This window comes from Macrotis lagotis, chromosome 3 (assembly GCF_037893015.1).
Source record: "Macrotis lagotis isolate mMagLag1 chromosome 3, bilby.v1.9.chrom.fasta, whole genome shotgun sequence".
NCBI classification, from domain to species: Eukaryota; Metazoa; Chordata; class Mammalia; order Peramelemorphia; family Peramelidae; genus Macrotis; species Macrotis lagotis.
In genome coordinates, this window is record NC_133660.1 from 281,597,106 (window position 1) to 281,619,778 (window position 22,673).

Genomic DNA, 22,673 nt, shown 5'->3' on the forward strand with positions numbered 1-22,673 from the left:
CTCACTGTCCCCAAGCCCTCCTAATTCTAGGGCTTCCCTTCTGTTGATTATTTCATATTTAGTTTGTGTTCATAGATGTCTCCCTCACTAGATGGTGTACTCCTTGAGGGCAGGGAATGACTTTGGCCTTTCTTTGGATCACCAGTGCTTTACACAAAATCTGGCACATATTCGTTGACTAACTGGCAAGCAGACCAAATCCAACTTCTTATGGGTCCATTTGCCAGAGGAGGTGAAAGAATGCTGAATGGTTGGCCCAAAGACGTCACAGCTGGGATGGCTTAGCTCCCAAGTTCCTCCCACGCTCTCCTCCAAGAGGACCGGTTTGGCCCAACTAACGGAGCTCAGAATTTTCTTGGGGAGGGAAAATGGGAAGGGAAGTGGGAGTGGGTTTTCTTCCCAGATCCTGTCAGTGGGGCCAGCCGGGCTCCATTCCCACTTCTCCTGAGTTTACATACTTCCATTCCATTGCTTACTTAGCTTTCCCAGGTCGAAGTTAGCAGAAATGGAGGTTGGGGTGAGGGTGGGGGCGGAGGGACTAAGAATTTTATTAATAACTTCCCTTCTTAGACACCCTCTTCAGACATACTTTGGAATGGGAAGACCTGGGTTCAAATCTCATCCAGCCACTGGGCAGCTTTGGGACCTGCAAGGTGGGAGTGAGGTCCTTTCCTTTAGGGCCTTAGTTTCCATTCTCTGTATCTCCCCCCCCCCCCAAGGCAATAGGGTTAAGTGACTTGCTCAGGGTCACACAGCGAAGTGATAAGTGTGTGAGGCTGCATTTGAACTCAAGTCCTCCTGCTCCTCTAGCCACTGCCCCATCTAGCTGCCCTCCTTCTCTAAATCTTTTCACCTCACCCCCCTGCACTGGGAGTCGGAATCCTCCAGGAGTAGTCCCGCCTCATCCTACGTCACTCTCCCTCACTTGGGCCTTGGTTTGCCCAGCTGTAAAGGGGAGGATGTGCTGTGAAGTGGGAAGGCAGTCTCTGCCATTTGTCCCCTGGGCTCCAGCCTAGATGGCGCTCAGGATTTAGAGCTGGGAGGAGCCTTGGTGACTTCTGGTGCAAACACTTGGTTTTACAAAGGAGGAAACTGAGGCTCAGAGAAAAGCTCGAAGGCAGGTTAGCACTCAGGTCGTCAGGCTTCGGAGAAGTGTCCTGCTCCCTGGACCCCAGGGCCTAAGGGGCTTCTTCGGGGCCGAATGGACTCAGTGGGCCTTTTGTCCCCCCAGGTCTGCGGCCCCCACCCCCACCCCGCCCCCGATCACCAAGGCTCGGGCTCTTTACGGGTCATTCCAAGGGACGATGGTGGGGGAGGGGCCCCCTTCTCAGGACGGCTCCCCGCCCCCCAGGCCTGCTGTGGCCTCCCGCGCCCCTCCCCCTCCCCTGCGCCCCCTCCCCGTCCTGAGTGCCACCACTGCCTCCCCCTTGCCTGGGGACCCCGGGACCTTCCAAGAGCCAGCCTGGGTGCGGGGTGCAGGGGGGCCTGGCAGAGGAGGGGGCGAGGGGCCCCTGCTGCCCCCCTCAGAGCTCAACTCCTCCCCCCGCCCCCCGCCCCGCCCCCGGGCATCCTCGGTCACTTCCTGATTCCCGCTTCCTGCTTCCCAGACTTGGGGCTCCAGAGCCGCGGCCGGACTCGATCCCGCGGCCCCGCCAGCGGCGCCCCCCGCCCCCCGGTGAGTAGGGGCGGGGCTGGGGAGGGGGCGCGGCCGCCCCCAGCAGCCCTCCGCCCCCTGGCCTTGGGACCCGGGGTGCAGGGGAACGGGGGGCCGAGGGGCCCCTGCCGCGCACCGGCCCCCCACCTCCGCCCACCTGCCGTAGCCTGGACCCTGGCCGAGGCCCCCCGGGGCGGGCAGCAGCGGGCAGCGGGCCTGGGGCAGGGGCACCCCCGGAGCGGGCGCTGGAAGGGGGTGGTTTAAGGACAGCCCCACTTCCCAAGGCCCACTGCCGGCTGGGAGCAGCCCAAGGAAGGCGCCCCAAGGCCCCCAGGAAGCCCCAGAGAGCCCGCGGCTTCCCTTGCAGGACAGATTGCCCTCGCGCTTAGGAGGGAAGGAGGCAAGGACGGGCACTGCCCCATTTTACAGGTAGGAAGACTGAGGTCCAGAGAGAGAGAAATAGGCTTGGCCAGAGGCGGACAGGAATACCTGCACAAGACGGGATGTTGGGGGGACTGGGGTCAAGAGCTGGCCCTGCGGCGTATCACCTGGATGAATTTGGACAGGCCCCTTTTCCTTCCTGGCCTCAGTTTCCCCATCTGTAAAATGAAAGGATTGCACTCCATGGGTCATAAGGTCTTTTAAGGCTGAGAGTTTTCCCTGCCCCCCTAAAGCTCGGGGATGGCCTCTCCTGGCCAGGGAGGGAGGGGGCGCCTAGGGTAATGGTGGGGGTAGGGTGGGGGGCAGGGTTCATTTCTGCTTTTCTCTTCCCAGACATGTCATTCCGCAAAGTGGTCAGACAGAGCAAGTTCCGGCATGTCTTTGGGCAGCCAGTTAAGAATGACCAGTGCTATGAAGACATCAGGGTGTCCCGTGTCACCTGGGACAGCACCTTCTGCGCTGTGAACCCCAAATTCCTGGCCATCATCGTGGAGGCCAGCGGTGGAGGGGCCTTCATGGTGCTGCCCCTGAGCAAGGTGCCTGCATGGGCAGGGGCAGAACCCCCTGAGGTTGTTTATCAAGGGCTTACTCTGGGCTAGACCCAGGCCCTCAAGGAGATGATGCTCTTCAGCGGGGAGGGAGGAGTGACTAAAAACCATACCAAAGTCATTAGAGGGGGCAGAGAACATGAAGAATTGGGGCTATCTAGAAAAACCTGGTATGGGAAGTATCTACTTAGAATTCCCAAGAGCACAGATGAGGAGTGAGTGCATTCCAGGCTGGGGAAGCCTGGAGAAGCCTAGGGAAAGGGGGAGGGGGTGAGAATGACCTGTAGCCATGAGGCCAGGTGGACTGGCTGGAATGTAGAGTGCATGGGGGGAGTCATGTAATATCAGTCTCGAAAAACAGGTTATTGTCAGAAGGGGAAAGGCCAGAAATGCAGAACAGGCACTCCCTTGGCTCCTGGAGGTAATAGGGAGCCAGTGAAGGTGATGGGGTAGGAGAGTGCTCTGTTCCTCAGAGCTGGGTTTTAGGAGACTCACTTGAGTGATTGAAGTGGGGGGGGAAACGAGCAGGGAGACCAATTGGCTGTTTTTCTTGAACTTTGTAGTCCATGAATGTCTTATTGCATTTTAAACTCCAAGTCTGAATCATGGTTCTGGCCTACCTTAGGCCTGGTCCACAACAGAGGCCAAAGCAATGGATGCTGCCAGGCTGAGCTAGGGAGGGCGGGGGCCAAGGAGAGGGAAGGGGGATGGTGTGGAAGGGGAAGGGATGAGACTTGGCAGCTGACTGGAGGTCTGGTGGGGTGGGGGTGAGGGCAGTGAGGAATCAAGGATGACTTTGAGGTCATGAACCCAGGGGACCCTAGCAGAAGTAAGGCAAGGAGGTAGTCCAATGGCGAGAGCCCTGGGCCTGGAGTCAGGAAGAGCTGCATTCCCTAACTGTGTGACCCTGGTCAAGTCATTTAACCCCATTTTAGGTTTTTAAAAAAATTTTCTATAAGGCATTGGGATTAAGTGACTTGTCCAAGGCCACACAGCTAGGGAATTATGAGGTGTCTGACTCCAGGGCCAGGGTTCTAGCCACTTGTGCCACCTAGCAGCCCCAATGTAACTGTTTGCCTCAGTTTCTTCATCTGTAAAACTGAGCTGGAGAAGGAAATGACAGAGCACATCGAGAAAATCCCAAAAGGGATTTTGATGAGCAGAATTAGGGGTGTGAATTATCCTGTCTCAGACTCCATTTTCCCTAAGCCTCTGGAGAAGAGACTAACCATCTCCGTGTTTGCTCATGTCTCTTATCTTTGTCTTGACCCTGAAAAAGAAGCAGCGAGGCTGGGCAAGTGCTGCGAGGCCCTTTCTAGATACAAGGAAGTGAAGGCCCAAGATATAAATTAATTCCCCCAAGGTCACCCAGTTTCTTCGTGCCACAGTTGAAAATTGCTCTTGGGTTTGGGCTGGGCTGGGAGTCCCAGCGCTCACTCCCTGTGGGACTTTGGGCCAGTTCTTGCATCATGTAGTGGAATTCTCTCTAAGGCTCCCCAGCCCTAGAGCTAGAACCTCTCCTGTGACAACTGGGGAATCTCTAAGGCTTCCAAGTTCTAGAGCCTCCCCTCCCTGTTCCATGCCTACAGACAGGGCGCATTGACAAGTCATACCCCACGGTATGTGGGCACACGGGACCCGTCCTCGATATCGACTGGTGTCCACACAATGATGAAGTTATCGCCAGCGGATCAGAGGACTGCACGGTCATGGTGAGGGGCTCACTCTTGGGCAGCCGTGGGGAGAGGGGAGGGTCCCTCCTCTGGGAGCTTCTATTAACACAACCATGGGGGTCTGGCCCACAGGTCTGGCAGATCCCAGAGAATGGCCTGGTGACGCCCCTGACAGAACCTGTGGTTGTTCTAGAGGGCCACTCCAAGAGAGTGGGCATTGTGACCTGGCATCCCACAGCCCGGAATGTTCTTCTCAGTGCAGGTCTGAAACCCCTTCTCAAACTGCTATGAGCTGTTTTAAATTTTCCCCAAGTGGTCATGGATAAACCTTGGAGGGAGGTGGAGGCAGCTAGGTGGATTAGGAGTCAGTGAGATCTGAGTTCAAATGGTTCCTCAGTTGCTTTTTTTTACCTGGACACATCAGTCAGTCTCTTGGCCTCAGTTTCTTCATCTGCAAAATGGGGATCACAACCACGCCTGCCTCAGAGGGTTATTGTGGGGATCCACTGAGTTGATGTTTGGAAAGAATTGGCCACTTCCTAGCCGGGTGACCTCTGGGCCCCAGTTCCTCTTCCCCCCACCTTGTGTTCCGTCCCAGTTCTTCTTCTGGGCTCCTGGCACTGGGTTTGTTATCGGCAGCCATGACCAGCTGGCTCCCATAATTAGAAGGGCTGTCCTTAATTACTCCATTATGCAATCGGATTTCTTCACTTTTGCCATTCTAAGCATTATCATTATTATTATTACCCCATTTGCCAGATAGGATAATCGAGGGCCCAGAGGAGAACAATTTCCTCAAGGCCACACAGCAAGTTAGTGACAGAGCCAGAATTCAGACCCATGCCTTGGACATGAGGTGGTAGGCAGGTGTCTGAGCCTGGACAGGACTGACAGTCAGGCTGGGATTCCTCAGGCTGTGACAATGTGGTGCTCATCTGGAACGTGGGTACGGCAGAGGAGCTGTACCGCCTGGACGACCTGCACCCCGACCTCATCTACAACATCTCTTGGAACCGCAATGGCAGTCTCTTCTGTTCTGCTTGCAAAGATAAAAGTGTGCGCATCATTGACCCTCGCCGTGGGACCCTAGTGGCGGTATGTGAGGACCCTCCCACTGGCCCACCATGAGAGGGAGTCTGGGCACCATCTTTTAGTTCAATAGGAAAGCACAGGGTCATTCAGGGAGAGATTGGGAGCTGGAGTCCAATGAGGGTGTGGAAGTGGTGCAAGAGGGTCAATGCTGAGCCTTGGAGAAGATGGCAGGCTGGGAAATCAATCCCGGGGCCCTGTGGGGCCATGGAGCAGGCATACACCCCAGAGGAATCAATGGATGGGCTTCAATGGCCCGGGCCCTTAGGGAAGGCAGGGAGTCAGGACTCTGAAGCTCCTTGCTGGTACAGATGGTCGGCCTCTGTGTCCACAGGAACGAGAGAAGGCTCATGAGGGAGCCCGGCCCATGCGCGCCATTTTCCTGGCCAATGGCAAGGTGTTTACCACAGGCTTCAGCCGGATGAGTGAGCGGCAGCTGGCTCTTTGGGACCCGGTACGTTGAGGCCGGCAGGGGCCAATGGGACTGGGGCTTCTGAGAGCATCTGGAGCATAGGCTGGGACACTGATGCCCAGAAAAGGGCACTAAGTACATGAGTGGGAATCCTAACCCTAATTCCTGGAGAAGGTAGGAATGAAAGCTCTTAACATTATGGAATGCCAGAGGGAACAGAGAACATGGAATAAACTGGCATCATAGCACATGGATTTGACTATCAGACCCTAGTACCCAGAACGTCAGGACTTTGGGCAATCTAGAACGTGGAATGGTAGGGATGGAACGGACCACAGAGCATAGAACAGAATGGACAGTAGGGGCTGACTGCCCTTGGAGGATAGAGGTGACAGAGAACAGGGACTCTGAGCCTCCACCACCCCTCTAATGGACCCTCTCCCATGGCAGGAGAGCCTGGAGGAGCCAATGGCTCTGCAGGAACTGGACTCAAGCAATGGAGCCCTGCTTCCCTTTTATGACCCCGATACCAACGTCATCTACGTCTGTGGCAAGGTGGGGCTATGGTGCCATGGGCATGGGCAGGGGCATGGGGAGAGTGGAGGATATACACAGGACCCTGACGTCCCTTGGACCCTCATCTGTTCTCTAGGGAGACTCAAGTATCCGCTACTTTGAGATCACAGCTGAACCCCCCTATATCCACTTCCTGAATACCTTTACCAGCAAGGAGCCTCAACGGGGCATGGGACGCATGCCCAAGAGAGGCCTGGACGTGAGCAAGTGTGAGATCGCCAGGTGAGAGAGTTGGGAGCTTAGGGAGCCCCAATTGGGTTGGCAGGCTGGTGGGCAAGTCTTGACCCGGGTTCATGCCCCTTCTCCCCCACTCAGATTCTACAAGCTCCATGAACGGAAGTGTGAACCCATCATCATGACTGTGCCCAGAAAGGTGAGTGGCATCCCTCCCTCTGACCCTGGGCTACCTGATCCCCTGCCCCTCCCCATCTCCTACCCTCTTCAGTCCTTTGGCCCCATCGGGCTGCGGATAGGCAAGTAAACAAGATGGGGAAGGACTAGTGGAAGGGAACGGGGCTGTTCAGTTTGGAGTGGAAGACTCGGGTGGTGAGGGGTGATTGCTGTGCTCCCCACTGGGGGGGAGGGACACTGTATCCCCAGAAGTCAAACTGGTCCTTGATGTCAGAGGAACAAGGAGAAGGTGTCAGGAGTTGGATTTCTGCCCTATTGAACTTGACAGACCCAGAATTTGAGAGTGGGTGGCCTTCAGCACCAGCCCCAAGGAAAGCCCAGCAAGTCTGCCACAGCAGTCCCCCTCCCACCCCACCTGGGGCAGATCTCTTGCAACTTCCCCTGTTCCCCTTGGGACCCAGGAGAACAAATCTCCTCCTTCCCTCTACTGGTCCAAGGGAGCTCTGGACCCGAGTCTTAAACATCCATCCTCATTCAACCCTTCTGATCTGTCCATCCTCATGTGACATGGGCACTTCACCAGCCTAGGCCCTGGCCACACTCCAACTTCCCACAATGGCCTTCCTGGGGCCCCCAGGGATGGTCTAACTGGGGCAGGATGTCAGAGCTGTCCCCGGGTGGAACGCCCGGCTGCCCCTAGAGGGAGCGGGGCCCCCTTCCTGGGAAGTCTTCCCAAGAGGCTGGATGACTCACTTGGTGATGTGGCACAGACCCTTTCATTTCTCATTGGACTCGATGCCTCCAAGGTCCTTTCCCACCCCGAGAGTGACCTCAATGGACAAAAGTGTTTGGAGAACAGGGGGTCAGGGGCCGAGGCGGGGAACTTGGGTGCTAAGAGGAGGAACTAGCATGAAGGCCAAGGTGTGGAGGTTGGACAGCTCCTGACTGGGGGCACAGGATTTCTGAGGGTGGCAGTAAAGCAACAGCTGCCCAGGTGGAGGGCCAGAGGAGGGAGGCCCAGACATTTGGACTTTGTCCTGTCCTCCCTGGGAGCTGTCTGTCTGCCAGAGGTGGACACCTGAGGGTGGAGACTAGAGACGGGGAGCCGATCAGATTCCCTTAGGAGGTCGGATGAGGACTGAGCACCAGGAGAGAGGTCAGAGGGAAAGGTGCTAGGGCCCAAGAAGTGACCAGGTTTAACCAGTCCTTGACTAGAAGCTGGGGCCCTGGGCCTCAGTGATGTTCCTGGAGATAGGTAGCGTCTCCACAGGGAGGCTGGGAATACACGGGGACTGACCACTGGGAGTCAAAGAAGGACGAGAAAAGCCCCTTCCTGTGGAAGGCCGCTCTCTCCTCCGGACCTGTTTCTTTATTTGTAACTTGGAGCTCAGGAGAGCTCAAAGGGCTTTTCTAACCCCAGCACCTGGCTGTCCATCTCATTGCCTTCTCGGGGAGGGAGAGGTCAAGTCTTCCTCCTCCTCCCTTGCCTAGTGAGACTCTCTCCTGCCCCCGCAGTCGGACCTTTTTCAGGATGACCTGTACCCAGACACAGCAGGGCCTGAGGCTGCCCTGGAGGCCGAAGAATGGGTGAGTGGGAAGGATGCTGAGCCCCTGCTCATCTCCCTTCGGGAAGCCTACGTGCCCAGCAAGCAGAGGGACCTCAAGGTCAACCGAAAAAACGTCCTCCATGACAGCCGAGCAGCCTCGGCTCCCACACCCACCCGGGCTGGGGCTTCCGCCCCTGCCTCTGCCACCACCTCGGTCAGTGCCCCAAGCAGCAGCATCAGTGGCAGCAGCCTTGCCATGGCTGGGGTAGGTACCTGCCTGCCATCTTGGCCTAGGGTCCTCTGGGACTCAGAAAAGGCCTGCTTCTCAACTGCCCCTTCTGGGGAAGGGGCAGAACAAAGGGCTGGGGTCCTCAAGTTTGAGGGGTGCCAGGGGGCAGGTTCTGGGAGTATCCCCAAGAGGTCTGATGGAAGGGAAACATTTCCCCTGCTCCTTGTCCCCCTCCAGCCCCCACCCCCCGGCCCTGCCTGGGTCTGCCTGGGCCTGACTGGTCCTGGTTCCCCTGTAGGAGTCTGGGAAGCTAGAAGAGGTGACCCGAGAGTTGCGGCTGCTCCGGACCCTGGTGAAGGAGCAGGGCGAGCGCATTACCCGCCTAGAAGAACAGCTGGGCCGCATGGAGAATGGGGACGTGTAGCACCTGGCCTGGGCCTTCCTCCACCCCAGATTCTGTCGCTAATTCAGCGCCACAACCCCTCCTGGCCAAGAAGCAGGAAGCTCTGGCCTGGACCACTTTTATACTCATTACCAAGAATGATTTTTTTTTATATACCAGACAAGAACTTCCCATACCTCCAAGGGAAGGTCCCTCTCCCATAGTCCCCCAGCCCACACTCCCAGGCTCCCCCAGACACAAGCCTCCTGCCCTCTGCTCCCTGGTGGAAGTTGTGGGGCTGACTCTATATTTTCATTCCAAATAAAAAGCTTTCTAAGAACTTGGCCGGGCCTCACCCCTTGCTGTTGGGGGCCGGAGAAGTGGGGGACGTGGCTCTCCAGACCCCTCAGCCTCAAATACTGAGTCTGCTGTTTGCTTCCTTATTGATAAGAAGGGTCCTGCCTGCTTTCAGTCCCCGATCCTACAAGTTCATGGCTCTGGGGCAGAGACTGGCCCATCCCTCTACTCACAAACACGCCCTTCATTTATCTGCCCATAGTTCTCCTGCCTTTTGTGGTTAACTCCTTGAGAAAATATTCTACACTTCCCCACTCACTTCCTGTCCTCCCCAGTGCTTAAACTTTCCATCCGTGCTCCCTCAGCTTCTAGTGTTAGTGGGCTGTCTGAAGCCAGCAGAGGTGAAGGGACTCACCCAAGGTCACCCAGTCAGAGGGCATCTTCTCTAGATTTGGGGACACCTCCTGGGCCACCTTTCTAAGCTTCCCCTCATCTTGGGGAACTCTTCAGGCCTCAAGTTTCATGGGGATCCCCCTCCTCACTTCCTTTCAACCCCTAGGGCTTCACAGAACACCTTTCTATCCAGCCCTGGTCTTCCCCTTGCCCAACTGAAACTTGGGACATCTCGGATTGAATATCCTATTGGCAGAATTTCCAATCAAAAATTTCTCAAGCAGAACTCTTCTTTCCCCGCAAAGCTCCCCCGACCCAACTTTGCTGTGACTATCCAAAGCATCCCCCGGATGGAGGTGACCCTGGCTCAAAACCTGAGTATCATCCTGGACTCCTCCCTTCCACACTCCCTTCATGTGGCCAGGCTGTTACGTGGCCATCTCCAATCAGAACCCATCATTCCCATGGCCATCCATGACTCAGGCTCATACTTCACACATGCATCCCTGCCTGGCCTCCACTCAGCAGTCTGGTGATTTTCCCAAACCCCAGATCTGATGGTGTCACTCCTACTCAAGAAACTCCCATGGCTCCCTATTACCTTCAAGATCAGATAGAAAGCCCTTCCTGCTTTTCCCAACTCTGAGCTCCTCCATCTCCCCTGCCTCTAAGGTCATCCCTTCACCTTGGCCTCCGGCTTCCTTCCAGCCCTTCCTGGCCTCCACTCCCAGCAGCTCTGGGATTCCAGATCACTTGAATGTTCATCGTTCTTGATCATTTCCCTCACAAGAATGTGAGGTTCTTGAGGGCCAGGACAGTGCTTCCCTTTAATTTTGCATCTCAGAACTTAATAAAATCAATACCCAGCATCCCTAGCCCTTGGGTCCCAGGCTTTATTTGGTAGAGAAAGGGTTCAAGTCAAGAGAAAGGCTACTAGGTAGCGCCTCCCCCACCCCCCAGGCTGATGTGCACTGCCTGCCTCCCCTTCCCCCCTCCCCAGCTTCATGTGCGCCAGCTTCCCCCCACCCTGCTCTTCCCCATCACAGGGCCCCTGCCTGCTACAGGGAGGGGGTGGGCAAGAGACAGGAAGCCGGAAGCCCCAATCAAACCCTTCACCCAGTCTGCCCACCCCAGGCTGTGACAGAGCAGAGCTCCCAACACCAGAGTAGTGGGATCCAGTTCAGAGACCGGAGGGCCAGATGGTGAGTCAGGGGGAACACTGGGGAAGGGGAAGTGGGTCCGGCTACTCAGGGAAGCAAGACAGGGGTGGCTCTGCCGGCCCCGGGTCCTCCAGCCCACTCCAGCAATGGAGTCCTGGCTCTGCCTCGCTGATCCCTGACTCCTAGGACTTACTTTTGACCCAACCTTTATTCTAGGGGTGTTGGGAACCCCCAGGCCTGCCCTGAAGACTCTAGTGTTAGCAAGGTGTCCGAGGCGTCAGAGGTGAAGGGACTCACTCAAGGTCACCCAACCAGAGAGTGGTCCCAGCAGGCTCCATTCTTAGGCCGCTCGCCCAACCTGGGATCCTGTGATGCCAGGGCTGGGTCAGAACAGCTCAGAGGGGATGGGGGGGGGAGGCCAGAGCTGAGGGACCAAGGCTGGAGGTGCTAGGGCCCTCACCAGGGTGGAGAAGCGAGGGGCCACAAGTGGAGGCGTTCCGCTCTCTGCGCCACCCCAGCTCAACAACCTCCACCTGCTCTGTTCCAACCGCAAACTTCCTCTGACAGAGGTGGCCATAGCAGCAGCCTCAGTCACATGTCTCAGGGGACCCCTCCCCCAGCTATTCAAGCGGAGAGCTCAGAGCAAGAGTGCTGGGGGAAGGGGGGACAGGGTCAGCCCTGCCTAGCTGGGAAGGATCTGCTCCAAGGCAAGCAGTCCCGTGACTCCATAGGGGATGAGGTGGGGGGCCAAGAGTGGTGGACTTTGCATCCTTTGGCCTAGGGCTGGACTTGAGGCCTGGAGTTCATTCCGGTAGAGGAAAAACCCTCCCACACTCTGCCTGCTGCCAACCCTTTTACAGATGAAGAAACTGAGGGTCTTGCCCTGTTACAAAGAGTCAGAGACTAGACTAGAATCACCGTCTTCCAGTTCAGTTTCTCCTGAATGGGGGGAGAGGGGGGCACCAGGCCAGCCTGGATACTTGAGGAGTCTCCCCACTAGGCAGAGATGAACCTCGACTTCTCCAAGTCATGCAACACTGTAAACCTCTGTCCAAGGCACTCTTCCACCTCCTTGTAGCCTTGCAACAACTGGTAATATGGAAATATCCTCCTCATTCTACACAAGAGAAACTGAGGCTAGGATTCTGGGAGCAGCCTCACACAAGTCAGTGGTAGGGACACTTCCTGGATTTTTAGTGGGCCTCGTCCGACCTCCTGGCCTGGCCTCCCCAAGCAGCCAGGCCCTGGAGGTGTTGGGGGCTTGTCCCTGCTGCTTCCCCACCTTCTCCCCTCCTCCCTCTCTCCAGGCTCTATCCAGGCTCACAGGCCTGATGGTGCTGGTGGCTCTGCCAGGGGCACTGGGCTCAGAAGAAAACAGCTCCCAGAGCTCAGTCACCGTTTGTCTGCTAGTATTGCTGCTGTTGATGCTGATGGTGGGCCTGGCCCTGGCCTGGCGTCATCTGAGCCGGAAATCGGGCGGCTACTACCACCCAACCCGCCTAGGCGGCTCCCTGTGGAGCCAGGCTCGCCGGCTGCTGCGGGCCTCCGGGCTGACCCGCCTGCTCCGAGGGTCGACCATCAAAGAGCTGCAGGACAGCATGGAAAGGCAAGGCGAGGAGGAGGATGAGGCCGAGGAGGAAGAGGACCAGGAGGAGAACCTTGAGCCAGAGAGGAAGGAGGAACAGCCTGTCCAGAGGGACGAGGATGATGTCCCTGGGAGCCCAGAGGACCCAGAGGCAGCCCAGGGGGAAGACTCTAACAAGCAAGGGTTGAAGGCCCAGCTTGAGGCCTCCGACTCCGGGAGTGGGGGCAGGGCCGAGGCCCTGCTGAGTGACCTCCATGCCTTTTCAGGGAGCGCGGCCTGGGAGGATGGGGCAGGGACAGAGGTGGGCCATGGTCTCAGTATCACCGCGCTCTAGCCATAGGGGCTCTGCCTTTACCTCCCTGCTGCCCTCTTCTGCCACCAAAGCAAAAACAGGGCCTCCTGAGCCTGCTAGGAGTCCTGCTCAACTCAGCTTGCTCACACCCCCAGTACTCTACAATCCACTCTCTGGTCCTGAAGAGGTGGGGGGTGCTTTGCATCTCAGCACATCAATCTGTGTTAGCCCCCCAGGACCCTCCAACTGGCTCTGCACTGCCCCCCCACCTTGCCCCAGGCCAAAACCACTAAGCCCCCCCCACCTTTGTATAGGTGTGGGCCGTTGGACCAGGATGCCCAATCCAAGACTAGGGCAGGGGAACAGCCTCCTTGGAAATAAAGACCCCTCCACTGGATTTCCTCTGTGATTTTCTAGCCCCCATCACCATCCCATTTCTAGCTGCAACCCTTTCTCTCTCCTGTATCTGTGCCAGAGCAGACCCTGGGCACCTGCTCCTTTGTCCCTAAGCTCCCGTCATGCCCCCTTGACAGGAAAGGCAGAGGCTTCTGGATTGTGCCATGATTCCAATATTTAATTTCCTAAAACACACAGCACAAGCAGCTGGGGGCCTGGGGAAGGACACCCACTGCTCCCTGAGGCTGCAGCCTGGGACTCCCTGTAGCAGTCAGTTCCCATGATTCTGTGCAGGAGTTGCCCTTCCCCAGGTCCCAAGGGCACTTTGCTCAGCCTGGCCCAAGGGGCCTACAGCACTTCCAGGCCAATGCCAAGAAATCTTTCTTCCAAGAGGTAAAGGGAAGTTTTGGGGTGAGTCAAGAGTTCAAGGCCAATGTCGTCCCTTCTCTAGCGCTTGGAACGGCCCCGACCCTTCTTGGACTTCTTGCCGGTGGGTGTGCGGATGGGCAGGGGGGCTGAGCTGACAGGAGGTGGAGACGGGGGTGGTGGTGGCTCCATGGGCTCTGTTGGGCCGGCACTAGGTCGGAACCCTTCAAAGGGTGAGAATTTCAGGGGGCTGAGGGAGAAAGCAAGCCACAATCACAGTCAGAGGCCTGATCTTTAGAGACCCACCCCAGCCCAAGCCCTGGCACAATCTTCCCTCCCCTCCCGGCCCAGTTGGCCCTTCCTTGGCCATTCTAGGCCTGGCATACCTGATGGGGGTACGAGGACTACTGTTGAGGCGTCGAGGCGATCGAACTTTGGGTTGGAATGAGAAGCCTTCCTTGATGCCCTCCAGGACAGAGGGGGCCACATAGGTGAAGCCCTGGAAGATGGCAGCAGGAGGTGAATTAATCCCTCCCCTGCTCCCAGTCCCAAAGTCCTTCCTTGTCCTTCAATCCATCCCAAACACCAATGGGGGCTCCTCACCAAAAACGCCTGGTTGGCACTTTCACTGAGGGATGTGTCATCAGGACTGTCCACAGGTGTCTGCCTCGTGAACCGTGTGTCAAACTGGCTTACATCCTCTTCAGACTGCTGCAGTGGGGTAGATGGAAGAAAGGACACTGAGGTCAGGCTTATGTGGAGAGGGATTTGAGGAAGCCCCCCCACACACACTCACCAAGCAGGGCCGGAAGGGAGGTTCCACCTGTCGGGCTAAGAGGTCTTCCCAGTTGATATGGCGGAAGAAAGGGTGTCTCTGTAGAAAGAGAAGTTCTATGTGAAGGTCGATACCCCTCTCCCCAGGAGACCCCCAGACCCTCCTGAACACAATAGTCCCATCTCTTAGTCCTCCAACCCCCAGCAGTGTGCCTGTGTGTCTGTGTCTGTAACAGTGTGAGATAAGCCATTCTGTCGTTTCAAGTGGAAAACCAGTAGGGGATCTAAGGGACACTTGTGAGAGGGAGCACCTAAGCTATTTTAAGTAGAGATTAGGAAATAGCATAGTCTAGAAACAGGGCACATTCTGTTAAAGGTCCATAGGTGGGAAAAGTGTTTCCTGGGCAGACACCAGCCATGGGCCAGTTTGTGTGGAATTGAGAGGGCATGAAGAGAATTAACAGGAAATCCACCCGGGAATGTTGAAGAGGGTCAGATTTGGGGGCAATGGGTGGTGTGCAATTTTCAGACCAAGAAGTTTGGATTTTCTCTTTGTGGCAATAGTGAGCCACTGAAAATATTTGAAGGAGAAAGGTGCCACAATCAGATCCTCTTGGGAAGTTTAGTTTGATAACTGTGAGCAAAGGGCCCCAGTTCAAGCCCTCACAATGACATCTGACCCACCTGCACATCTGCTGAATCCCCGGGTCCACCCCCAAGTCGCTGGCTGGGGTTTCTCTTTAAAAACTAGGGAAGGAAGAGAAAGGGTGTGGGTTGGTGGTGAGAGGCCAAGCAACACAATTGTCCAAACAGCATGGCAGCCCTTGGGAGAAGCAGAGGTTACGGGTGGGGGTGGGGGGAGGCAGTGGCCTCTAATCCCGAGCCTACCTGACAGGCCTTCCCTCTACAATGTCCCTGACAAGGTCTGCCAGTCTCTGATCAAGTCTGCAGTCATGGCCCTGATCCTGAGGAAATGCTCAGCCAGGCTCACCGGATCAAGATGGGCTAACCCACCATTTGGGGATCCCGGCTGTCCAAGGTTCTGCTCTGAGGTTCTCCTGCTTCCAGGGGATCCTGGTTGTACACCTTTGCAATCAAGGGAAGCTGACATTTCTAGGGGCCTCCAGGTTTGCAAAAGATTTTGTTTACACAGCTTATCTCATTTAAGCCCCAAGGTCCTTATGGGACAGAATTTTGCCCTTTTACACATTGTAGAAACTGAGGCTCTGAGAGGTACAGAGTTACTTGGCTCAGAGTTGAGAGCTGTCCTTTCTAACTTAGCATTAGATTCCTTCCTCCACCCTAGGCCCAGATGGCTCTAGCTTCCCTCCATCTTAGGACCAGCTCTGGTCCCCCGCCCCCCCCCCCCGCCATCGTGCTGCAAGAGAACTTCCTGTGTCTTTGGTCCAGGTGAGGGAGAAGGGCCCTTGCCTAGTCATGGACCTCAGGACTCTATTCCTCCTTTCTGATAGTGGCTAGGGTCTTGGGAGTCTTGAAGTCCTGGGTTCAAATTTGACCTCAGGCTGATACTTAGCTGTGTGACTCATCTATTTCATTGAGAGGGTGGAACTCAATGCAAAGTCTCTGAGGTTTCTTTCCACTGTAACTGTGATTCTAGGAATGGACTTTAATCCTGGGGGATTGAAGGTCCTTCATCCTACCCAGGATCCCTTGTGACTGATTGGAGAAGGGGTCCCCTATATGCTCCCTTCCTGGGTTGGAATCTGGAACACACACACACACACACACACACACACACACACACACACACACACAAACAGGGGTCCTTGATCTTGAGCTGCTGAGCCCTCAGGGACCAGGAGTCTAATGGAGGGAGGACTTCTCCACAGTAGCCCAGGCAATAAGTGGGAAGCAGATTCCCCACCCATGGCTCTGCTCTCAGGATTCAGGTAGGAATTGGGAGAAGGAGGAAGCAGGGCAAAGGGCCAGGAGTGGCTCGTCTCTAGATCCTGGGGGTAGCCCTGGCCCCACCTTCTTGAGGAGGTCCCGGGCATCCGGAGTGAGGTAGGGTGGCAGCGCCAGTTTTGCCCTGAGGATCTTGTCGATGGTTTTCTTTCGATTCTCTGCAGTGAAGGGCGGCTAGAGAAGGTAGTGAACAGAGACACTTGTGGCTGCCTGCCCCACCCCTACCCCCCAACCGCCACCCCGGAGAAGATGGGGGACTTGCCGATCCTGTGAGCATGTCATACATCAGAGCCCCCAGGCTCCACCAGTCCACAGCCCGGTTGTGGCCACTGCGTGTGAGGATCTCAGGGGCCCTGGAGCAGAAAAGATAGCTGTCAAGTTCCTGACCTCCGACCCTACACCCTGCCCTGCCCTGCCCTGCCCTGGGCCCTGACTCCTCACATGTACTCAATGGTGCCGCAGAACGTGTGAGTGACCGAGCCCTCGTGGATGGACTCCTTACACAGTCCGAAATCGGTCAACTTGATGTGGCCTGGGGAACAGAGGGCAGGTGCAGTCAGTTGACAAACATTCATTAAGGGTACTCTGACCCCAGAGTGGGGAAATGTCCCTGCCCTTGAGAAGTTTCCATTCTACTGCAGACACAGCTTGTGCCCAAAGAAGGAAACTGAGGCAACACCACACATACCATTCCTGGATGGGAGGAAGAAGGAAAGCTCAAGGCCAAAGGAGTCTAAGCCCTACTTTAAGAACATCCAAAAGTCAGCAGTGGCCGCTTGGAATGAGAGTGATAAGCTCCTTCAGAGCCCGGATTCAAATTTTGCTTTCTTTGCATCAGTCCAATGCTTGTTGCTTGCTAATTAGAGAACTACAATAGAGCACCGTCTTGGTTGGAGTCTGCTGCTAGTATTAAGGGGCTCCTTGGCCCCTCTTCTCCCAGAAGCCTGGGCTTCCCCTTTCCCAATAGCTCCTCATGGACATGGACATGGGACGAGGGCAACAAGGACAATGACACGGACACGGACACGGACACGGACATGGACACCTTGGCTGCTCAGCATGATGTTTTCAGGCTTCAGGTCCCGGTAGATGATGCCTTGGGAGTGGAGGTGGCCCAGAGCCAGTGTGATCTCCCCCAGGTAGAAACTGCAGAGACAGGAGAGGTCACAGGGGTGAAATGAGGGGTGAGCCCCTCCCACCCCTCCCCATCTGCCCAAAGTCCACAGCACAGATGTCCAGTCACCCACCAGGCTGTATCCTCCAAGAAGATGCCCTCCCGTTCCAACTGCATGAAGAGCTCACCTCCTGGAAGACAGACGGGTCTCATTGGAGGGCCTTGAGCCAATCGCTCCCCTGTCTAAACAGTCATGCATTCTGTCCCTGCCTTTTTCAGGGTGGTTGTGAACATAGAAACAAACAGGGCAAAAGGGCAAAACCCTTTGAAGGTGCCCAGCCTGCTCTCTGAGGCATGTGACATTTCCTCCCAATGGTCTGCTCATGACTGCAGGGGCAGTAAGGGGGTGGTGGAGATGGGGAAAGGCAGGGGTCACTCCAGGAAGAACTAGAGCCCAGTCACTGGGGCACTACCACTGGGGCAGTCCAGGATGATCTAGAGTCCTACCACTGAGACACTCCAAAATGAGATAGAGCTTGCCACCCGTCTGGAAGGCATATACAAGTTCCACAATGAAGGGGTGCCTCACAGCTTCCAGGATGCTCCGTTCAGCCCGTGTGTGGGCCGTGTCCTTGGCGTTGCGCATAATTTTTGCCTTCAGGATGGGGTGAAGGGAAGGAGAGATGAGAGTTAGTCTATTGAGAGAGGGAGTCTGCTCCATGGGGACACAAAGCCTGAGCTCCAGACTCCCCCCACCCACCCAGCTGTGCCAGGCTCTGCTCTCTGAGTTCAGTCCAAAGCCCTCAGCCCAATCCCTCGTGTTCACATAGCCCTCACTATCTCATCCTGGCTTCCTCTCCTGTAAAACCAGAATGCTCTCTGTGATTTCCTTAAGGGAAAAAGGGCTCCTACCAACATCACCCTGGGCAGCTAACTTGGCTGATCAGCCTCAGGGTCCTTTCTGTGAAAGAAGGGGGGTTGGGTCACAGATGCAGGCCTGCAGAGGCCAACTAGTCCTACCCTGTCATTTTACAGAAGAAACTGAGCCCGAGGGTGGTAAAGTAGTGTTGAGGCCCCCTCCCCCTAGCTCTGGCTAATCCACTGCCACAGGTCAGATGGCACTCACTTTCCTCAGTACTTTCATGGCAAAGATTTTTCCTGCATTGGTGCCTTGTACCTTCCGGACCTGGAAGACCTGGAAAAGCAGGGTAGGGTATGGGTGTGAAAGCTGATGCCACTTGTCAAGATCCCCAGCTTCCTGGTATGGCAGCAGGGGAATGGTGCCCATGGAAAAACACACAGGGAGCCAGCACCCCAAGGCACAGGTGTTGGAGAGGCCCAGTGCCTTTAGGAAGGGGCACAGGGGGAGCAGCTGCAAGAGCCCCACCCCCCAGGGAGACACCTCTTTCCCAGGGGCTCTTCCCACACCTTGCCATAGCCCCCTTTGCCCAGGACTCGGAGTAGTTCAAAGGAGTGGGGGCCGATGCGTTCGGGTCCAGGGTTCACACAGGTCTCTGACAGCTCCACCTCTTCATAGTGCCCTATAGGCCTGTGAGAATATTGTCAGTGGAACCAAACCTCCAGGCCACCCACCTCTACCCCAGTCACCCCAGCGAGCCCAACCTCCCTCCCTTCCCTTTCCTGACCCCGCCTCAGTCTCTACCCTACTCACTCCAAACCGGCTGTCTTCAAATCCATATCGCCATCCTAGGAGAAAAACACAAGATCAGTGGGCAGGTCCTGCCAGCTCTATCATCCCTGATCCCAGGCCCAGACTCCTCCTGAAAAACAGGCCTGGGAGCAAGGTAACAAAAGGGGCATGGCATCACGAGTATCCTGCCAGATCAGGACACTTACTCGCTGAATGACCCTGGGCTGCCTCAGTTTCCCCATTAGTAAAATGAGATGATAGGACTCTGAGGACTTTTTCCTTTCAGTTCCAAATCAAGGATCCCATAATTTCATAAGAAAGGTCAGTCAGAGGGACCCAAGTTCAATAAGGGACCAGAATAAAGGACCATCCAAGGTACCGGGCAAGGGAGGTAGTGAGAGACAGGAAGGGAGAGGGAAGAAAAGGCCACAGAAATAAGGGAGTGAAGCTGGCTGGGCTGGGGTGAGGCTAAAGGGGGAAGCCTAGAGAGGTGAGAGGGGCAGAGAAGGGGCAGGGCAGCATCTGTGGACTAGGTAGGGAAGGGAGCCCCAAGATCCAGGGAGAGGGGCGGAGGGAGGAGGGGGGCTAGGAAAGACCCTAGAGAGGGAAAGGGAGGGGAAGCTCCATTTGTGGACCCAGGGTGGGGGGACCCGTCAGAACGGCTGGGAACCCAGGACATGGGGCCAAAGACTTCAGAACAGAAGGAGCAGAATGCCGGAGGAGGGGGAGACCTTGCCATCAGAGTGTGGCAACCCCCCCCCGAGAGCTGGGGGGCAGAGCAGGGGCCCCCCAGGAAAGATGAGTGGCAGGCCTCCAGCTCGGGCTGGCCAGGGACGGAGGGGGTCAGAGCAGAGGGAGCCCAGGCCCCGCATGGTGGGGAGGCACGGCTGAGCTGGGAGCTGCGGGGGCCCGAGGAGCCGGGCGATGGGGGCCCGGGGCCCGGGGCCGGAACGCTGGGTGCCAGGGCCCCCGGGCACGGCAGAGGCGGGGCTGAGCCTTCAGACCGCGGGGGTCAGCCCGGAGGAGGCCGCGAGCCCGGGCGGAGCCGGCTCCGGGACACAGTGTCAGGGCGCGCGGGGAAACTGAGGCCCCAGAGGAGGGGGCGCTTACCGCGGGGCTGAGCTCCGGCTCGCCGTCGCCCTCGCTGCCCTCCTCGGTCTCCAGGTCGATGTCGAAGACGGCCGCCATGGCGGGCCGGGCCGGGCCGGGCCCCGCGCCCCGGGGCCCCCGCGTCCCCCCGCGTCCCGCCGCCCGCCGGCTCCGGCTGGCCGCGCGCGTCCCTGCGTCACCCCGGGCCGGGCCTGCTCCTCCGCCTCCCCCCGCCCACCAGGCCCGGAAGGGGGGTGGGGCGCTTCCCGGGGGCTTGTGGGAGTCCGAGTCCGGCCCCGGGCGGGGCCCCGCCCCTCCCCCTCCCCTCCCCCTCCCGGTTCGGATCGCGTCGGTCCGACCCACGGGCCCGGGCCTGGGTGGGGGCCTCCGGCCGCCCCCGGGGAGGGTGTGGACCCGCTGGGCCACTTCTTAGTCAGAGGACCGAAGAGCTGGGCTTGAAATCTGCGGCTGGGCCGGCCCCGGAGGGGGCAGCCGTGTCACCCATCCGTGCACCCAGCCACCCAGGTCATCAGGCCCCCAAGGCGGGGCAGAGCGGGCCACCTCCCACCTGCTCATCACCCGCCAGCCGCACTGATGGTGAACCAGACAATTCTGAAATGGGGGCCTCGGGAGGTGGGGTGCCACCACCCCTGAGGGGCCCCGCCCAAGCACGATTAGAACCCAGAGCCTTGAGCAAGGCCCCCGGGGAGGTGGAAGCCACCGATGGGCTGGGAGCCCTCCTCTGGGCCTTTTTCAAGGGAGCAGACTCTTGGGTCAGGCCACCCGCCTACCTAGGTCATCTCAAAGACAGCAACACCTTCCAGCGGCAACTTGGCCTGTCCGGGATAGTCGGGGCCCCGAATGCCCAGGCTGGGGGCCCCGGAGGGCAGCACCCATCCCGGGACTTGGCTACTCTGGGAGGCTTCTTTGATGGATCAAGTTTCTGCTCTTGCTACTTATAAACTTGGGACCTTACTGTACCGACAGGCAGCTGAGGGAATGGGGGGCGGGGAGCCACGATTTTAACAGACTTCACTGTACCAAAAATATGGGTAAGCTGAGACTCTACATGTATCCTCAGCAGTAGGGTTGGGGTTCAGCCCTGTCCTAGTCTGTGGCCCCATTAGGGGTTTGCTCAGCAAAGATGCCATTTCCTTCTCCAGCTCATTTGTCAGATGAGGACACTGAGGCAGACAGTGTCTTGTCTGGAGTCATTCTTGTTTGTTCTTCTTTCTCCAAGATGATCCTGACATCAGGGAGGTGATGCCATGACCGGCAAGTGAATTGGATTGAAGTGAGGCAGGGCTGTGCAACACTACCAGCCTTACGTTCTCCTTTGGAAACATCTGGGTCCACTGACCAGATATGGATCAGAACAACTGGAGATGGCCTTTACTGGAGGGAGAAACTTGGCTTTTTTTTAAGATAAGGTCTTTAACAGGCCTCAGTTGGATTGAATTTAACATCCATTCAGTTTAAAGTAGATAAGAAAGAAATGAAGCAAAGAATGGCTTCTTTCCCAATCAGGGCCCAAACAATGACCCTATGGGGCTTGGTCTGGGACCTATTGTTGCTCAATCAAAGAGAAGAATGAAAGAAAAAGAAAGAGAGAGAGAGAGAGAGGAAGGGAGGAAGGAAAGAAAGAGCTATGTTGCCCAACTTGCTAGCAGTGGGCAGCAACTGCTACTCACATAGGTTATTATTTGTCTTTCATTCTCAGAGAACCATTACATCAGGGAAATGGATTTAAGGCAGGGCTGTGCAAAAGTCACCAGCCTCACTCCAGATCCAGCTAGAAAGTGTCTGAAGTCAGATTCAAGTCATTTCCCCTCTATCCACTGTTTTATGAGGATAAAAATATAGAAACAAAAGCAGTCCCTGCCCTTGACTGGCTTATAGTCTAAAGGGAGAGAGGAGATGCATGAGGCTGTGGTGGTCCCCAGTACTTCGATTTGAAAATTAGAGAGCTGATGTGTGGGAGCCCCAGGGAGTAGAGTGACACCACCCAAAATGCAGGTCATTAATCATTAGCTTCCTTTTCTCTTTTTGTTATCACTTATCTGCCTTGGGCCCCTCTCTCCTTCATCCCTGTCTTGTGTGAAGAAGTTGTCTCTTTCCTTCCCAGGGTTAACTCCTCTACCTGTTCAATGGAACCCATTCCATACCCTCTGCTTTAGCAGATTGCTCCCTCCCTCATCTCACTCTAGAACGAAGACTCTCCCTGACCATTAATTCCTTCTCTCCTACCTACAAGCATTCATTTCCCCCATCCTCCAAAAGCCCTCACTACATCCTTCCATCTCTTATGACTGTTGTTCCTTATTTCTTCTGTCCTTTGGGGCTAAGCTCCTTTTAAAAAAAGGCTGTTGGCATCAGGCTCCTCCACTTTTTCTGCTCCTTTTTAGCCCCTACACTCAGGCTTCTAGCTCGCCAACCCACTAAGACTCCAAAGTCACAAATGTCTCTTAATTTTTGACAAATCCAGTGATCTTTTTCAGTGTACACTCTTCTAAACATCTCTGCAGCCTTTGATATTCTCTTGGATTTTTATCTTCTCTATGACTTTTTGGGACGCCACCCTCCCTGAGTTTCTCCCTACCTAATAGGCCTATCTCCTTGGCTGGCCCAGCGGGCAAGGGCAAGTTAGTCATCTAGAGCCTGCCTTCTAACCACAGATGTCCTTCAGAGCTCTCTGACGTGGGCCCTCTTTTCCCTCTAGACTGTGTCA

At 56.4% G+C, this 22,673-nt stretch overlaps 3 protein-coding genes across 5 annotated transcripts; 2 read left to right on the forward strand and 1 right to left on the reverse strand.

The window, feature by feature from the left end:
• Positions 1 to 1,607: 1,607 nt before the first annotated feature.
• Positions 1,608 to 9,262, forward strand: CORO1B (coronin 1B). 2 transcript variants are annotated; one of them, XM_074230939.1, is made up of 11 exons: positions 1,608 to 1,675; positions 2,429 to 2,631; positions 4,233 to 4,355; positions 4,449 to 4,578; positions 5,230 to 5,411; positions 5,740 to 5,859; positions 6,268 to 6,372; positions 6,470 to 6,615; positions 6,709 to 6,766; positions 8,260 to 8,556; positions 8,819 to 9,262. In XM_074230939.1, the coding sequence occupies exons 2-11, from the start codon at positions 2,431 to 2,433 to the stop codon at positions 8,942 to 8,944; spliced, it is 1,488 nt and encodes a 495-aa protein (XP_074087040.1). In that variant the 5' UTR covers positions 1,608 to 1,675; positions 2,429 to 2,430; the 3' UTR covers positions 8,945 to 9,262. The 2 variants fall into 2 exon arrangements, with proteins under 2 accessions (XP_074087040.1, XP_074087041.1); XM_074230940.1 differs by lacking the exon at positions 1,608 to 1,675 and adding an exon at positions 1,995 to 2,083.
• A 1,407-nt stretch (positions 9,263 to 10,669) lies between these two features.
• On the forward strand, positions 10,670 to 13,891 carry PTPRCAP (protein tyrosine phosphatase receptor type C associated protein). Its single transcript, XM_074230944.1, has 2 exons — positions 10,670 to 10,794; positions 12,060 to 13,891. Exons 1-2 carry the CDS (start codon positions 10,792 to 10,794, stop codon positions 12,669 to 12,671), a joined length of 615 nt encoding a protein of 204 aa, XP_074087045.1. The 5' UTR covers positions 10,670 to 10,791; the 3' UTR covers positions 12,672 to 13,891.
• Positions 13,167 to 20,067, reverse strand: RPS6KB2 (ribosomal protein S6 kinase B2). 2 transcript variants are annotated; one of them, XM_074230941.1, is made up of 15 exons: positions 19,967 to 20,067; positions 18,878 to 18,912; positions 18,634 to 18,754; positions 18,332 to 18,400; positions 17,713 to 17,860; positions 17,339 to 17,396; positions 17,137 to 17,237; positions 16,533 to 16,623; positions 16,354 to 16,444; positions 16,158 to 16,265; positions 14,850 to 14,912; positions 14,188 to 14,265; positions 13,995 to 14,102; positions 13,778 to 13,890; positions 13,167 to 13,641 (listed from the first exon to the last, which is right to left on the reverse strand). In XM_074230941.1, the coding sequence occupies exons 1-15, from the start codon at positions 20,042 to 20,044 to the stop codon at positions 13,473 to 13,475; spliced, it is 1,431 nt and encodes a 476-aa protein (XP_074087042.1). In that variant the 5' UTR covers positions 20,045 to 20,067; the 3' UTR covers positions 13,167 to 13,472. The 2 variants fall into 2 exon arrangements, with proteins under 2 accessions (XP_074087042.1, XP_074087043.1); XM_074230942.1 differs by lacking the exon at positions 19,967 to 20,067 and adding an exon at positions 19,841 to 19,846 and having other exon boundaries at positions 13,168 to 13,641; positions 18,878 to 18,913.
• Positions 20,068 to 22,673: the final 2,606 nt, after the last annotated feature.

What these genes read in the sequence shown, in the direction of transcription:
- CORO1B (XM_074230939.1), top strand. Translation starts at nt 2,431, where the DNA reads ATGTCATTCCGCAAAGTGGTCAGACAGAGCAAGTTCCGGCATGTCTTT. An exon ending in TGGTGCTGCCCCTGAGCAAG is followed by an intron (nt 2,632 to 4,232) that starts GTGCCTGCATGG and finishes CCATGCCTACAG; the next exon opens with ACAGGGCGCATTGACAAGTC. An exon ending in AGCTGGCTCTTTGGGACCCG is followed by an intron (nt 5,860 to 6,267) that starts GTACGTTGAGGC and finishes CTCCCATGGCAG; the next exon opens with GAGAGCCTGGAGGAGCCAAT.
- RPS6KB2 (XM_074230941.1), bottom strand. Translation starts at nt 20,044, where the DNA reads ATGGCGGCCGTCTTCGACATCGACCTGGAGACCGAGGAGGGCAGCGAG. An exon ending in TTCTTGGAGGATACAGCCTG is followed by an intron (nt 17,238 to 17,338) that starts GTGGGTGACTGG and finishes CTGTCTCTGCAG; the next exon opens with TTTCTACCTGGGGGAGATCA. An exon ending in GGGATTCAGCAGATGTGCAG is followed by an intron (nt 14,266 to 14,849) that starts GTGGGTCAGATG and finishes CTCTTTCTACAG; the next exon opens with AGACACCCTTTCTTCCGCCA.